At 44.9% G+C, this 18,010-nt stretch overlaps 1 protein-coding gene across 1 annotated transcript in view; it reads right to left on the bottom strand.

Moving 5' to 3' along the window:
- slit1a (slit homolog 1a (Drosophila)) overlaps positions 1-18,010 on the bottom strand; it is an 84,195-nt gene that overhangs the window by 25,424 nt on the left and 40,761 nt on the right. Inside the window, exons 5-10 of the mRNA XM_070840845.1 lie at positions 11,854-11,925; positions 11,164-11,235; positions 9,868-9,939; positions 8,941-9,104; positions 4,670-4,817; positions 82-153 (exon numbers count right to left, since the gene is read on the bottom strand). Of these exons, the coding sequence (XP_070696946.1) occupies positions 82-153; positions 4,670-4,817; positions 8,941-9,104; positions 9,868-9,939; positions 11,164-11,235; positions 11,854-11,925 (600 nt within the window). The remainder of the gene's footprint in view (positions 1-81; positions 154-4,669; positions 4,818-8,940; positions 9,105-9,867; positions 9,940-11,163; positions 11,236-11,853; positions 11,926-18,010) is intronic.

The following is an 18,010-nucleotide window of genomic DNA, read 5'->3' as shown; positions in this document are numbered from 1 at the left end:
TGTCGCTTCTTTTTCCAGCCCTCAACTTCTTGTTCTCATCTGTATTATTTAGCCCTGAGGTGAGTGTACTGCTGTACTTACATCCTACGCAGCTTCTTGTAGGGAGAGAAGGCTCCGGGAGGAACAGACTTAATCCCATTCTGCTCCAGACGTCTGGAGAGGAGAGGAGAGGAGAGGAGGAGAGAGGAGAGGAGGAGAGAGGAGGAGAGAGGAGAGGAGGAGAGAGGAGAGGAGAGAGGAGAGGAGATACCATCAGTTAACCAAACAATAGACTTCTCCATGACAGCAGAGCTGAGTAATCCTCCTGTTACCTTTGACCTTTGGTGATTGGTCTGATTATATTAGCGGAGATCTATTCTCCAGCTGTAATAGGTCCAGGCATGTTGGAGTCATAACATCCTCAGAACCAATAAACAGTCTGAATATTAAAGTGCTGTGGAAAAGGACTGGAGGGGAAAAGGCTCAGTCCCAGTTTGTGGGAGGGTGTTAAGGCCTTCCACTAAAAGTCATATTTCTTCTTGGTATAACATTTACAGTGTCCAGCTCATATGAGATCCTGAAATCAATAATGATCTCACTTGTTCTTATGAAATTTGTCTCATCCCCTGGGTGTCTGCAAAGTGTCCACTGAAACCTTTGCAGCGCGGTGAATTATTACTTCTTTTAGTTTACTTTTTCCTGTGAGCCTAAGAGCTGCTGGAGCAGAGTTGACGAGAAAAAAAAAAAAAAACTGTCAAAGAATGAAATGAATACACAGACAGGCATACACTTGGTCATTTAGTATGGAACAGTCACAAACTCTAATCAGTCTCAGATGGTCCCCGGGAAGCCGACATCACTAAGCCCCATTAGTGTGGGCATGCATGTCTGCGTGTTTCAGGCCGGCTGCTACTCAGAACCCAGCTCAGTCCCACACCAATTCCCTGGTGTAGCTGGCAGAGGGCTGTTTATCTGCAGGTCAGTTCACAGCTTTTAAAACTGTCCTTAACAAGGCTTAGCAGAATCCAGAGGGAGCCAGCTGTGGGCCTGTCTGCTTGTCCTACCATGCTGCCTCCCAGCAGAGGATCTGGCTGCAGAACAGGCCTGTGCGAGATGTGGTAGTCCACCGGCTTCAGCGGAATCTAAAGATCATTAAATGCTATTTGTCACCACAGGAGAAAGAGAAATATTTAAAAATCTACAAAACTGCTTGGCAAACAGTGTTGTTGATAGATTTATCCACCACCCTCTTAAATATGTGATTTCTTGGCACAGGACCAATTCCACATAATTTAATTATTCTATTAGAGACATTTCAGATTTACTACTTGCCTCTTAGGCCTCCTGCATTGCTATGTTTTTGTCTATTCATGGGGAGGGGTGGGGGGGGTGAATGTTTTGTTAGACATCAGCCACAGCCACTTAGCAATTCTGAGTTTTCAAATTTTTCAATCAAGAAAATGTCCGCTTCAAAGGAGTGGCCTACATTTATGGAGCGATATAGGAGCGCAATTGACATTCTTAGGATAGCAGTGATTCCAGACCACAGATTCCTGCGGTGTACATGCTCTCCCTGTCTGTTTTTGTCTGCCTGTCCCAATGTGTCCTTGGATTTACAGCAGAGTGACAGCGCTGTGGTTCCTCTGCCCTCACCATGCGGCAGAGTGGTGGGCCAAGTGGCTTTAGCGCCTTCTCTCATCAACCAGTCTGTCTGACTAGTCCAAACCAGTCTGGCACTCTTCATGCTGTTTGCATGTGTTTCAGTGTCAGCGTCTGTTGCGTACGTGTATGCCTACATGCTGTGGTGCTCCGGTGTGTGTCAGCATATAACAAAGCCCTCGGAGCCAGACAACGGCACACAATGCTGTCTGACAACTTTTTTGTCGCTCCTCGTAGATCGATATGTGCAAGGGACTTAATCCCTCCAATCAACAAAGGAGAAAAAAGAAACAATCTCTCAGAGTCTCCTTCGGACGGACAATCAATGGCTCCCGTCCAATTTATCAGAGTGAACACTTGTATGTGTGTCTGTCCGTGTGTGCCTGTGAGCTGGTGTTTGTGTCAGTCCAATCAATGGGCTTCATCCTTTTCATTAGGGTCTGAGCATGGTTTTCATTAAGGGGAAACACATTATGCCTTTGGGTATTCACCCAGTGCGTGCGTGACTCAGAAATGGATGGCAGGACTGCAGCAGCGGATGAAAGGCGGGGGGGAGTTTTTTATGGCAGAGTTCAGTCATTGCAGACAGAGACTATGGTGCATAATAATCTGTTGTGGTGGTGTTTAGGCTAACTGGGCCTGGTCTCACAAGAGAGGAGTTCAGAAACCAGCTCATATCCCTGCAGCCATAAACACAACACTGGCATTCATTAGGGGAGAGCAGGGCAAGGAGGTTGCAGGTCTCCGATCTGTACATAATGAGAGCAGCATGTGTGTGTTTGTGTGTGTGTGAGTTTCCGAGTGCCTCATTAACAAGGCATTAGGCTGGCCTTGATACCCAGCAGCCCGCCTTGCTGTAATTGAAACTGATTTTATAATGAACTTCAAGCACAGATCAAACCTGCTGCACCAAATTACTGAGCAGAATCCCCCCCCCCATCCCTTTTTATGCCTTCACCATTGATCTGCCTCCTCGAACCCGCCTCCGGTGATTCGGCGAGCCAGGACAGAGGGAGAGAAGATGGGAGAGTACGAAAAAATTCAAGAAAGGAGGAGAAAGAGCGACGGAAAGAGCAGTGTGGGAATATAACCTGCAAGGTAAGGCTCTGATGGGCAGGACCGGAGGAATGTGCATGATATAAGCCAGTGTTTCACCCTGGTCTTGTAAAAGATGAATCAGAACATAGTAGAGTTTATTAGCAGAACACGGTTAAGCACCAATTAGATGTGAAGGGCAGGGAGACTTGTAAAATGTCTTTACTCGTCTGCTGTGCAGAGGGAATCTACTGTCTATAAAACCCGTGCATGGTGGAGCTATCTTTCCGCTGTCTCTTTTATCTTCTCGCATTAGCGCTGCTCGCCGGTTATTGGGATCATAGATCACATCGGTCTGTTCCATACTTCGCTTATGGAACATTACAACTGGAGGGCTGAAGAGGTCTACAAAACATAAAACGTGACAAAACCGAGAGGCAAGAGTGAGGCTGAATTATTTAAGTCTCTAAAGTGATTACGCAGGATGTGTGTGGACGTTCAAGTGATTTAAAATATGTCAGTATTTTGTGGGTGGTCATTCCTTTTGAAAAGAAGACACAGAAGTGTGAACTGCATGTCCAAATTAGGAAACTGAGTGCACTACTGCACTGGAAATGGGTCAGGGTTGTTGGGGAACATGGGATCTGTGACTTCCACGCTAGCTGGGTATTTATAAACAGACCCCATGGGGAGGAGGAGACCTAGAAACTTGCTGTGTCCTCCCAACTCCACACATGCTCCTCAGAAGAACATGCAATGCGACCGCTGGCTTTCTCCCTTCATCCTCCCTTTTTCTCACTGTGCATAAATCACAGTGTTGCTGTACCATGTCATGCAGTCTTCTGGCAGGGGCATTAAACCCTTGATAAAAGGAGTAAAAGCACTACCTTGAAAAGTCTGGCCGAGCATTCCCAGGAATTACAGTAGGCTGATAGCATAGTGGGCCGTAAACAGTTAATGCCCAGACAGATGTTGGAGGACTGATAAACTGAGGGAGGGATGTCAGCGAAATGCTCACACGCAGTTCACAGCCATCTGAGCTGATAAGTCTGCTCTAAGTCTGCATGTGTGTCTCTCAGTGCAGAGCACATGGATGGGATGTCTCCCTCCCGGGCGACACATGGTGAGAAAAGAAAGCGAGATAAGCATATGTACATAAAACATGCACGCTGAAATCCTCTCAGCATGTTAAAGCCCTGCACGAGCAAATAGACAGATGCATATGGAAACGCATACAAATCTTTAACGTACATCCTCAAACAAATGCCCTGCAGTGCCATTCTTCCAAGAACAATGCGGCTGTGGATGTCCCTGGAGTCAGGGATCAGTCTCTTCCCTGTAGGTCTGCCGCTAAACTGTGCTGAAGAATCACTTCTGCATCTAAATGTATCTCCATTTTTAATCTCACATTATCTGTCCTAATGACATTACATGACGAAAGAACTTCTGTTGTTTGATTGATAGATGGGACTGGTTACTGCAGTGGATTTATATATATAATGTGTGTTATGAGATATGAATTTAAACAGTAAATACCATTTAAACAATAAAAACGAGTCAGTATCTGATCCACTGACAGATAAAACGAGCAAAGGCCACGTTTTACCAAACACTGACTGGAAGATGGTGGCTACGTCAGCACTTAAAGCTTTATGAAATAAGTTGGAAATTATTTAAGCAGTTTATCAGGGATTGCACATTTTCTCCGTGCTCTGCAACGTGAAGACAGGCACATATAAAGCATTATCTAATGTAGTGATTACCTACAAGATTCATGATCACATTACAACAGCACACGTGGTGTTACCATAGCTATGATCTCTTTGCCAGTGGTTCATGTTAATATCATAGTTTAATATCATAGTTCTCTCTTTGAAAAGAAAAGATGAAGGTACTGATACTCAAATGAACTGAGAGTTGATTTGTCATCATGTCGTTGTAACAAATAGGATTGTACATCTGTGCTTGGCCTTAAGGGAACAGGAATCGTGCTTACATCTCGGCCATGCTGTCGGGCAGGTTGGCTGGGATGGCGGTGAGACCTTTCCCTCTACAGTCCACAATGTTGTTACTGCAGGTACACATGGCCGGGCAAGATCCTCCACCGATGCTGCACGGCTGCAGACTGGAAGACTCCTGGTGACCTGAAGAGAAAAGTAGGAGAGAGAAGAAACTACATGAGAGGTGAAACGGGACGGACACTATGATGAGAAGAGAGGAAATGTGCAGCTCCTACAGGTGTGAGAGCACTGGTGGATTCTGTCGGTAGCACGACTCTAAGCAGGATTACAAGGTGAGAGTCTTTGCTGGAGGATTTGTGCGTTGACATGGAGCAGCTCCTGCACTCGTGTGGAGCTCAAACTCTGCTGCTGCTCGTGTCATCAACCCGTTGTGCTTTATAGACTGAATTGCAAATGAACACACATTCCCAGTGATGTTTTGACATTGAGAAAAAGAAATAAAACGCCCTAACTCTTGACTTTATTGTAAAGCCGTACATCCTTGAGAATCAATGGGCAAGAAACTAGGTTATCTATCAAAGGAGTGCCACCGTGTATTGAGAGGAGAAGAAAGACATGAATAATAGAGTCGGAGCGGCGATTGAAGGCCTCCCAATAACATCCACTGATCTCTCTGCAAATTTTCCTCCTGAGTCTGCGTTCTCTGGGTGATATTGATGCCATTCTGCACATTCAGCTTTGCACCCCCACCTCTTCACTTCCATTTGTTCTAAAACACTTCAACTTTTCAATTTGCATACAGAGCACACAACCCATCACATTGTCTCTAGATACCTGTTCAAATAGCTGCGGCACTGTCAACGATACGGTGAAGAGCGGGCGCTTGCACTGCCAGTGCAGCATGTTCAGTATGTGCGGTGTGTGTGTGTGTGTGTGTGTGTGTGTGTGTGTGTGTGTGTGTGTGTGTGTGTGTGTGTGTGTGTACGAGATGTGTGTATGGAAGCCTAACCCAGATAAAATGAATAAAACAGACTTTTAAATGGCCTCATTTACACAGCATTACTAATCTGAGTTTCAAACCATGAATATTTGATTGCCTTCCTATCTATCGCTCAGCTTGAGTGGAAAATGTTGGCGAGAGAGAGTGAAGGGGGGACAGAGATTCAAGGAGAGGAAGACAGACTGAGTGATGGTGAAAGTCAGCGACAGAGAGAGCAAACTTCATAAAACTCAACTCCCCAAACCAGAGAGGAAGATTTCTGCCAAACATTATGCTGTACCGTTAAATTACTGGCTCTGGCTCTTTGGACTGTTTTACTAATTTAATAAGCAATGTTTAAGGTTAGACTTCATGTGCTGGGCCAATCAGAATCAATCACCTGCCGGGCCGAGATGCTTTGACAGATCTGGGAATCAGGTAAACACAACAAATAGCATTAAGAGGGTGAATCAATGCCGGCTCAGTCACTCAACCCATGTGATCTGAGGCCCTGTGATCTGGGATGGCAGAGCTTTGACAGATCTGGGATCAGGTGTGGGGCAGACAAGAACTCCCTTCTGATCTAACATGGCATATTTGACAGGTCTGGGATCAGGGAGAGTGCAGAGCACAGCTGGAGCGGCCTTAACAATGACAGCTCTCTGACAGGAATAGTTGAGGTGAAGCTGTTTGATGTACGCTCGTCCCCTGATCTTCCTACTGCTGTTTTCTCCATTATCTCTTTCCCATCCACCGTCTCCACCACTCCATTCCCGTCCCATTTCCTTCATTTTATTTGCTTTCACCTTTCTATCCCTTTCCCCTCCTCCAGCTGCTCTCTCTCACTCCTCAGCATCCTCATTTTCAGCCTCTCCATTCCCATAACTCTGCCAGCGACTGTCACTGCAGCCCATTAGCTCCTGTACATTTGCTTGCAAGTCTTTATATTTCACCTCACTCCACCTCATTTCTCTCATCATTTCAAAATGTTATCACTGGCTTCCTCCCATTTGTCTCTTTCCTCAAATTTCCTTTCAGCGCCATAGTTGGGTTCACCGGTTCTCTCCCCCTTTCTCCCTCTTTATACAGTCATTTCTTCCCTGTTTCCCACTATAGAAGTCGTTTTTTATTCCACCCCTCAAGCAATTGTAAAAGTGTTTTTACTTGATTTATTATTTCTTGGGAGGATTACAATAGTCATATAATTCTCAATTGGCATAATCAGCTTCTAACTTTTACTTACCTCTCCTGTAAAGGATAAAGGGGAGCAAATGGGGTGTGAATGTAAATGCTTTGCTCAATAATAATCACAGTGGAGGCCATTCAGACAAACTGAAGTTTCTCTAATCTAAACTAGAGTCAGAGGATTATGTGTAATTAGGATATAAATGGACTGGTAGTGGTATTTAGTTAACATTTCATCTAATAACCAAGATCATTGTGTGATGAGAATAGCTCAGAAACTGCTTGTGGTCACAGAAAGTGAAAACACGAATGAGTTGCAGGTCATGCACCAGGGTAAGTAATCAGAAAATAAAAGTGTCTGCTCTGCAAATGTTATTTTTAAAATCCAATTTCCAAACAGATCTTTTAATCATTAAGCAGAGATGCAAAGTCAAAATTCGTCGTCTTTTTCCACCAGAAAATAACGAGCCCTCGATTTAGCTTTTGGATTGTTTAACTTCAATGTGATTTTTTAGTTTGATGACGAATGACTGCCTGGAAAAAAATATTCATATTTTATATTTATATTATATTATTCCTCGAAGAAGTGAAGCAGTAAATGTGTTACTCTGCTCATTACTGACAAAAATTTACAATATCGTGATGCTTTCCAGCTGAAAACTGGGAATGATGATCCAGTGAGTCATGATGCTGAGAGCACGGCAGAATTTCACCACATTTTGCAACAACTAATAACACATTGTACCCCATTTTCTTTCTGCTGCCTCTCATAACAACAGCGTGCCTCTCATTTCCCCTCTTCCTCTCTTCCAATACAGCGCCACCCCGCCCCAAATCCCCCGCAGGTGGCCTGGCCTGGTCACAGCACAAACTAAGCACACGCACAAACACACACACAGTGCTGAACATCGAAAATACCAAATAAATAAATAAATATATGTGTGTGTGTGTGTGTGTGTGTGTGTGTGTGTGTGTATGCGTGTGCCAGCAAACTAGTCCCTAATGAGTCCTTCTCTGGGAGTTCAACTCCTGGTCACTCATCCACTCAAGAAGAAACCGGGAGTATTTTTTATTTTTTTTTGCATGTGTGTGTGCACATGTTTGTGTGAAAGCGTGACAGAGAGGCAGAGATACATGGCAGCAGATTCTGTCTTCATCCTGTTTGTCTGGCTGAAAACTGTGAATTGACCATCGCAGGAAACCAATCGGTGTCAACCTACTGCAGCCTTCATAGATAGAAATAAAGATTCTTACATGATGGATGCTGATATTAACGTGCTATATGAGCTGCAAAACTTTCTGTATCTCTATCCTACCGGACCCCAAAGTTTCTCAGACACCCCCTGCTTCCCTTTCGTAACTGGAATCGTTACACTCCCACGCTTTGAGTCTCTTTCCCTGGGCGATGAATAGTTAATGATCTGTGCTGTCACGCCGTATGGCTGCGTAAAAATCACAACCCATGGAGAGGGAGAGAGCGGGACACACCCACAAACACACACAAACGTAGACACAAACACCCCTCGCAGCTGGTGTTGAGAGTGAGATGGCCTTGTGGGGAGAGGAGGTTCTCATGCTGTTTTTCCTTTGTCCTGATATGATAACCCCGATGCATGGCATGCCACGCCCACATACACATGCTCTCACTCTCTCTCTCTCTCACACTCACACTCACACACACTCGGTAAGAGACAAACAGCGAGCTCAAGGCCACAGTAATCCTTGTGTGAGGAGGTGAGAGGCCATGAATAATGACAACTGAGGAGAGGTGCTACTGCCGGTGGGGGCGGCCTTTGCTCTAACTGTATGTTTTATACATATGTCATGGCATTTTCTGGCACCGGTTCCAGCTCCTGAAAGCTAGAGACACATGAAAGGGCCAGAGGAGAGCCGTGGGGTTGCCTGGGGGCAGAAGAGCTGTCAGGTGGCTGCTAGGTGAATACATTGACACAAAAACACAATGAGAGTAGACAGAGGAGAATATCTACTGGCTACAACGGGGAGTTTTTGGCACGAATGATTTCATCAAAGTGCAACAAACATTTCATCCCTTTTTTGAGCTACTGTAAACTAAACAATGGAAACTATGGAATGCAACGTTCTTGTTCTCTCAGCGTAGTTGAGCGGTTTCATGAGTCTTACCTGAGCAGCTGAACTCGTGCTTCTGTACTTCTGCCACATTGAGTCCTCTGAGCTCAGAAGGGGACGTACACTGGGTGAAGAGACCAATTGTGGGTCTCTGTCGGAGCCACTGAGCCAACCAGGCCAGGTGACAGTCACAGTTCAGATTGTTGGAATGAAGGCGGCTGTAAGAAGAGAGAAAGAAATTAACAAGGATGCATTAAAAGACCTTCTCTGCCTTCTTTGCCATCTAAAATCCCCCCTGCTGTGCACACAAATAGCCCTGAAAGTGTCTATTCTTTCCTTGAACTCATCACATCCAATTCCTGTGGCGAAACACACTAAATGATAAGCTACATGGATGACTGTAAATGGCACATTCGAAAAAAGAAGAACACTAAAGAGACATTTCTAAACCAAATACTCCAAACACGGCATTCCTGGAATGCTGTGCCTGTCCAGAATAACTCTCGCTGTGGTGCGGTGGACCTCTGGAGCACGTATGCTGCGGATTTACTTTCACAATGCTAACTTACGCACAAACAGAAAAACTATATAATATCACCCCACTTGGAGTGAGGAAGCCCCAAAAGCCACCACAAGAACAGTGGGGCCACAGCTCTCAGAGTTTCAGCAGGCATAATTGTCTTAATTTGTACATAATTTCAGATTTTGTAATCACATACAGTGCACAATACACAATAGGCTTGGGGCCATTTGCGTTTATCTGGGCCAGTTGTTGTTGTGTGTGCTTTAGATGGAGGGGATAATGGCCCCTGGCATTGCTACAGACCCTTATGTGGTGCTCTGTGGTTATGGCTGCCTCCCAATACTGCCTGGAATGACTATCTACTCCCAGTGTGGCTGCATGTATGTGGTATATAGTTTGATTTGAAGGATTACCTCCAGAGAGGTAGAAAGCACTGTGGTGGGAGATGTGTGACTTACAAGGTTCGTAGTTTGGGCATGTGGTTAAAGCTGGAGACGGGGATGCTGCTGATGTTGTTGTTATTCAGCGTTCTGTGAAAAGAAAAAAGCGAATAAAGTCACATCACCAGCGCAGAGGAGGAAAAAAATATACATTTATACGTCAAAAAGAGTTTTGTTGCCGCCGTCCTTCCCCGTTCCATCTTTTCAAATCCAACCTCCCCCCCCAACCCGCCTCTTTTTTCTCTCTGTCTCTCTTTGTGGCATCCCGCTGAGGATATAACACCTCATTCCACGCAGATGGGAAGCCCTTGCACCTCCTACGCACACATACAGTCATTCATGCAAATATACACACATGCATGCACATACAAGCATGATCAGAAACGCCCCAAACATGTCGCTGGAGAAACATACAACACACACACACACACACACACACACTTCCCTCGAACCCTGGGCATCAGCTGCAGTGAGAGAAGCAGGTCATTTCAATCAGCCTAATAACCCTTTACCATATTTCAACCCGCTCCCCCCTTTTAACACAACCTGTCCTCCTCCCCCATAAAACCTATCCATACAAATCCCTTCAAACAACCCCCCTTATCCCTTCTTACACCATTATGACAACCCTATCACTACATCTGCAATCCATCCATGCCATGAAAGCAGCCTTTAATGGCTTTTTTTTTTTTTTTTGTCTCCCCACCCCCTAAAAGAAAACCCCACAAACACACATGCACAACACAGTCTTTCACCATAAAAATAACAAGGCTGTCAAAGTGCCTTTGTCCCCCCAGCCTGCACTGTTAGTCTACATTGTTTCTATCAGAGGCCTGTGATTATGATTTTTGACAAGGGATGATTAATTGAATGTTTAAAAACTGCATAACATGGTCACCAATGCGTCCGGGGTGGAATGCTCACTTGAATGGGATTTTTGATCAACATTGCCGGAGCTCCCTTGTCAAATGGCCCGCCCAGGGCTGGATGGGGTGTAGATGGAAGCGGAGGAGTGGGTGGAGTGGGTGGAGTGGGGAGGGTGGGGGGTGTTAATGTGATGGAGGGGAACGCTGCTGTCAACTGTGTGGAACAATGAGTTAATGGAGCTTGGTCTCCATGATGCAGGCCCCCTCATGAGGCCCACTGGGGGTATTTTGGCATAATAACTAAGGCCATACTAATTAAAGGTCTGTGCTATGTGTATATATTAGTTATGGTTATTACCAGGGCAAAACAATATCTTAATTTAACTAAGTGCCTTACTGGAATGATACAGGGTGGGGCTGAGCGAATAGCATTACTTCAGATACTTACAGCACTTCCAAGCCTCTCAAAGCTCTGAAGGCTCCATCCTCGATGCAGCTGATGTGGTTTTTATCCAGCTGACTGCAGAGCGCACAGAAGAGAGGGTCAGGCTTTGTTACACAGGACACATGCACAATCTTTCTGTCTCCCCGTGGAATTGTAATCATTAATACAGTAAGTAGTACACTGATGGACTACGGTAAATCGATACTGGTTTAGTCATCTCAGCTCATGTAACTCCCAAGAGCGGCAAAAGAGGACTTCACTGATTGTTTATCTGCATCGATACACCTCATAAATCTGTGTGTCCATTTGGGAATGTGCGTATAATCTGTAAATGGTGTAAATCACAGTTGCTACAAGCCATCTTTGTGGGGCTGCTGCTAGTTCACTCAATCAGAGGGACAGACAATCCACTGAGCATGCATACACACACCAATACGGCAAAAATGTTTGGCCATTAACTCAGCTAGATAAAGAAAAACATGTTACCAAGCAGGAATTATACTGAATACTACTTTTTTCCATTCAGCTTCTCAAATGAGAGCATTTTCTTAGACTTCTATGGTAATAAACTGAATATCTTTGGGTTGTTGACTGTCAGACAAACATTTTTGCTGTTTGCTGCACAGTCTATAGTTTAATCATCAATCAGTAATGAAAATTAGCATTAGCTGCAGTGCTGGGTGAGGTACTCACAGGTTTTTGATGTCTGTCGCTCCTCTGAATGCTTTTCTGGGGATGGACTGGATGAAGTTCTCGCTCAGATCGCTGTGGAAACAATAAGTGAGCATTAATTGCGCAGAATTTATTCTTGAGGGTTGCGTGGTTTGGTTTGTTTGATTCGACAGGGTGTGTGTACCCCGTTTTCGGAAGCAGTATTAACACGTTCCCTATGTAAATGTTTGACTACCCGTGTTTAAAGCATGCCTTTCAACCAGCAGCATTCTCACTCTATTCAGTGTCACTCCTTCTTTTACCACGCTCGTCGGTGCAGAACAGAAAGCTGAGGGCAATTTTGTTCTCTCTCTAATGTGTGCCAACACCCTGAGGTGTGGTATGCATGGTGTGCATTGACAGCTCCACGCACAATAAAGTGGTTATTTTATAGTGGCTGTATTATTCAGTGTTCACTCATGCTAGGATTTGTTCTCTGTGCCTTGACCATGCTCTGGTGCGAGGTGCCCAGCTCACTGCCTGCACACAGACCGAACAAACAGACCAATGAGGGGTCCTCGCTGATCCCGTGGGGTGGATTCATTAAGATGCTGCGGCACAAAGAACGTTACCTTTTAGTTTTAGGCTGTGTGTGTCCAGTGCTTAACGGTGGGTACAAATTAGGCATTTGAAAAGTGCATGTGTGTGGAGGGAGAGAGGGGAGGGTCAGAGAGGAGAGGAGGGAAGGAGGGTGAGTGAAACACAAGTAGCCATAGTTTTAATTAGCGGAGTCTTTTGTTCGTCGTTTAAATGGTGAGCTAACCTCACCGAGGAAGGCTCTGCCCTTCTTCTATACACACACACACTACACAGGGAAATTGTAGGGCGCTGCCTGAGAGGCTCCTGTCTTGAAACACACACACACACACACACACACACGCATGGAGGGCTCCCACAGCTCGGACAGACGTAAACAGAGTACTTATGGTCGCCCATAGAGAAGCTGAAGCACAACACCACAATCTATAAAACACAACTGTTCTGAATAAGACTTTGATGATTTCTACTTATTCAGCGTTAGCGTACGACATGTCACGCATTCTCATGACGCACACAACAAGTATCCACACTTAAAAAAGACCCCATGGGGTAATTTTTAAATGGGTTCCCAAGACATCGTTCGCCCATAGTGTCCCCACTGGGTCATCCTTTCCGGAATTTTCCTTGGAGTGAATAATACACGCACATTGTTTCAACAGGACACAAAAGAGGGGAGCAAAACACACCACAGTGGTTGTGTTGTGCAATCTGTCTAATGAATGGGTGGTTGTGCCTTTTTGGTGCAGCAGAAATTAAAACAGCCCTCTGAAGGCCACTGAAAATACACCACAATTAAAAATGGAATTTGTGTGTTTGCTTTTTTGTTTGTTTGTTTGTATATATTAAAGCCAAGGCAAGTTGGAACTTGTTGAACTTTTACCAAAATAAAATGATGCATCTGGCTTGAGCATGAAAAGTCCAGTATTTCACGGGACCTGAATGCATTCGCACGGTGAATGGTCCCATAGAGATCCAGCTGTATGTTGGCAGTCGGCTGTAACTTGTTGGATCTTGCCCCATCTTTACAGTCTCACCTCATTAGAGGATGGCTTTATATCTAACATGACATGACACTACATGGGCATAAATGAGCACCTCTGTACCTCACATAAACTAAATCAGCTAATCGTCTTTACTGCATCACATTTTAACCGTACAGACAACAGCTTTATCTCCCTTTTATTCTCAACACACAAAAATGCGAAGTGCATGTACAGATGTGCTAATGAAACACACACATCTCTGGCTCGTGTTCAAAGAGAACATAAATATTCCATCTAATAGCACATTTTGATTTTATCATCTGAGCCTTATTTCCTGCAGAACACCATCTTTCACTGAGGTATTCAGGAAACACGGTTAGCGGGCAATTGCACAACAATAATTTATCAAATTTGTCGGTCTCCTGTATTTTGCAGGATCGTATCCAAAACATCAAACTGGCGTCGTGTCTCCTGACCTGCAAGCATGGGAGCCAGAGCAGTTGTGCTCCCTCCAGCTCCTTTGTTGTTCTCTTGGCAAAACAGCCTGAGTGCACAGTTGAAAGCTGAGTCAGTCTGGCACCCGGGCTATATCGGTGCCTCTTATCAAGGCGGCTCCGTGTGAGAGGAATGCTTTTGGTCTACCTGGCCATGCACCCTATCTGATGACTAATTAGTCCTCTCACCTTCTCCTCACCGTTCTGCAACAAACACACCAACACACACGGAGATGCTGTAGCGCTGTGCTGCAGACACGCCGTTAATATTTCTCCCCCCCCGGACATCTGGGAGGAGTGCGGCCTTTTCTCTCTATGTCTGTATGTGTGTGTTCGCTTCCAGGTTACAGTGAGAAACGACAACATATTGCCTTGCTAGGACAGACGCTCCAGAACAGTAGATGTGAGGAGAGGAAGAAAGACAGATGAACAGAGAGACAGAGACAGGCATGAGAGGCTGGAAAGCCAGACCAGGCAATATGAATACAATGCTGTGTGTGTAAGTAGTAAAATGAAAGCTCTAGGGTGGAATCCGCACGCTAAAACCACATAATCCTATTAGCACGCTATAACACGATTGGCTGAAGTGATCTATATGCTCCCACTTATGATGCCGTTTGATTGGATTAGATAGTGAGGTCGTGGGAGGTCGCTTTGTAACTGTAGGTCTTTTCTGGGACAATGTGTGCACAAAAAGAGCCCCATGACAACCCTAAATGATGCTATCTATTGTGCCAGAAAGTCTGCCTTTCTCTCATTTACTTATATTGCCTTTCTCCCTCTGCCTGGTTTGTTCTCTCCTCTGTCACATATAACAGAATAATCACAGTGGTCATGGTTTGGAGTCTGCAGTCTTCTGTGTCCCTTAAGGATTTATTGACGGGTTCAAGTCCTACGGGAGCCAGAGCGATATTAAATTTAGCAACTCTACATTTCTGCATTTACACATTCTTAAAACGGCAAACAGGACATTTCTGTGGGAGACCATGCTGTATTTTACATAGTCTGTGGTTGCCCCTCACTGGTATTTTCTAAGCTGAGCCCTGACTGTATTGGCTCCGAGATGTTTGACATTTCTGATTAGTTTGGAAGCAGATTTTCAGGGAAGCACTGACCTCCAAAAACAGACATGATTATGTGATAACAGTCACCACAAAGAGGGATATTGGCCCCCAAGGTCTTCATCGCTAAGTCATGACAGTAAATCTAATGTTGGAGCCCTTCAGCGAATCCCACCACAGTGCCTCACTTGAGTAGCAGCTCAAACACAGTTAACAACTAAACTGGCATGGTGAGAAATGACAGAAAGATACAACCCCCCCCCTAAAAAAATGGTTTTCTTTGACCTTTTTTCCCATCAAATTATTCTTTCGAGTGTCTGGCTAATACACCCTTTCCAAAATGTGAACCTATGAATTGCTTGAGACTTAACTGACCTCAGAGTCATCAGATGGTGAGATATTGCAGGGGCAGAGACCAGACAAAGTTAAGTGCTGGAAGCAGGAGCACAGGTCATAGCCTCCAGACTTCACTCCACTTGCGCAGCTCTGTTCAGGGTAAAAGGACTCATGGAAACCGTCAGAGCCACGCCGCACTCTCCACTGCCCAGACTCCTTCCATGCACTCATTACAACGCTATGAAGACTATCCTGAGGCATGGCTGCACTATCCAGCCCGGCTCCAGTCCCCCCAGGCATCTCGCAGAGTGCTGTAATGATGTCAAACCTGCAACTTATTGTTTCCTTATTTCCTGCACACAGCATGCCGACCAGTACATTTTCATTACAGGTGTGTGAACCAATGCCTGAGTGAGCGAGAGTGAGTGCGGCTATGTCAGTGTTCAAACAGCCAGGACCTGGTATAGATTTACCTTAATGCACTGCATACCCCAAAGTGGGCAGTTAGTTCATTAATGCAGCCTGGCTCTCTTTAGGTGACGTTGCTCACAGTTCATTCCCATTGTAGCCCTAATGATGAGGTACCGCACATGTTTTCAGGTGTGTCCTTCGCTGCACGAGCTACAGCCCCCGACACACTGCGGTCACGACTTTTGTAGGTTTCACTTGTACGAGACCTCAAACAATGTTATCGTTTAGTCGGTGTAAAGTGCTCTGACAATAAACTCAGCTACTGATATGCCTATTTACAAGAATCCCTGCAGAGTCTATATGTGGAATAATTAGCAATGTTATCAGACATAGCTCAAGGCGCCTGGTCTGGAGATTAGCCGAACGCTGAAGGTAATGTCTGGTTTCTGATTCACATCATTAACCTCTGATCTCTATCTCAGCACACTGCACTAATACTGTACACAAGTTCAACTCTCTTGCGAACGACATAAATACCTACTGTAGCTGCATAACTGATCAGATGTTTATCCCACCGATCAAAGTACTGTGTAAAGACGTTAGCGTGTTTTTTAAGCCGATGATAATCAACATTTAATTCTTTCGTCGTTATTTCTGACAGTAAAAGACGTTTCTGGGGACACTGTGATGGCTCAGCCACCTCAGGGACGGCCGGCCTTCTCTGGTTAAAACCTTCAGGGTTTCAGGCTCCTCAGTGCGGTTGTGGGTAAATGATATACAGCCTCTAATGAACAAATGAAAACATGCACAAGGACACATGCACACATGCCTACATGTGAACACAATTGGCTCTTTCATCTCCCTCTTTCAGATTTTATAACCTAAGCCTCCACAGTTGGTTGACAACAGCGGTTGACACAAGGGGTTCATAAATCAAACGGGATGAAGTTCTGATGTCTTGGATCTAAAGGGTTCATTGAGGAGAGGCGCACTGCTGTATGGGAGGTTTGTGTGGAGGTCTGCACTCTACAATATAGTCTCTCCCTCAGTGAGCCCCCTCACGCCAACTGTTCACAACTTTCTCCTTCTCTCTGTGTTTGCACTTTTCTGTGGTCACTTAGATTTAGAGAATGTTTGTCACTGTTTACGGTAAACAGCGTGAAAAAACAGTAGAACCATATTCAGTAAAAGAAATCTATTTGTGACTGATCAGACTTCATTCTTGTAAGAGCCTGTAAGTGCTTTTATTTTTGTGCATGTGCATCTAAAATCGAGCGTTTGCTTTCTTTGACTTCTCGACTTGATTGCATGATAAGGAAATGTTTACCCTGTCCAAATGCTCTTAATTTTATTTGTCCATTTAAAGAGGGAGAGAAAGACAGAAACACAGAGGGGGAATGTGTCTGATTACTTACTCATTAAGAGAGTTAATGAGGTGTGTGAAGGCTGTTAAAAGAATGGCAGTGTGCTGCCACTAACTGCTAACTACTTTCTTCCTCCCTGCGCGGTAAAAGCTCACAAGTAGACACACACATAAACAACCACACACATAAACTGCGCGCTTTCAGGGAGAAGTGGCTGAACTTGGAAACGTACCAACAAATGACTCAAAATACGGCAAAATAAAGGAGCAACACATTCAAATAAACAAAACAAAGTCAACTTGGACAAATTGTTTGTGTTCACAGTCACATTTTGACTTAATCTGTGTCAGAGGCACGATTCCTAAACTGTTTGTAGTAGTTCTCATTTATGGCACAGTAGCAACAGTTCTTTTGACATCAACCTGTAGCTCCTGAGGGAAGACACACTGCAGATATCCATAAGCAGAGCTGTAGAGTTTGGACGTGGAGTCAGTTCAGACTTGTCGCAAAAAGTTTTAGTCTCATTGGGGAGTTGACGGTGAAAAGACTTGATCTGACTTTGGATAAATCTCTGAACAATAAAAACAGCGAGCAACATGATTAAGCACTCATATCTGAAAAGCTGTAATTAACTTGCAATATTATCAACACGTGTGACACGACTGACGGGCACTTGACTCGGACTAATCTCAACTGGCTCAAGACTTGAGCTGCACTCGCCCCACAGCTCTGTTGGTTAGCGATGCGACACCAGCGGGTGGGAGTAGTCAGCCGAGGTAATGGTGGCTTGATGTGACTGAGTGTGGAAATGGAGCCATCGGCCCCGACGCTGGAGAAGCTACAGCTGATGTAACCAAGTGAGGGGAGGCTTCAACAAACAATGGGAAAACAGGGACAGAAAAAAAGAGGAAGGCAAGGTCGAAAGTCAAGAGGCAATTAGCCCTTGATTA

This window comes from Pempheris klunzingeri, chromosome 12 (assembly GCF_042242105.1).
Source record: "Pempheris klunzingeri isolate RE-2024b chromosome 12, fPemKlu1.hap1, whole genome shotgun sequence".
In the NCBI taxonomy this organism is placed as follows: Eukaryota; Metazoa; Chordata; class Actinopteri; order Acropomatiformes; family Pempheridae; genus Pempheris; species Pempheris klunzingeri.
Note: the sequence above shows the minus strand (reverse complement) of the source record. Positions and strands in the feature narration are given on the sequence as shown.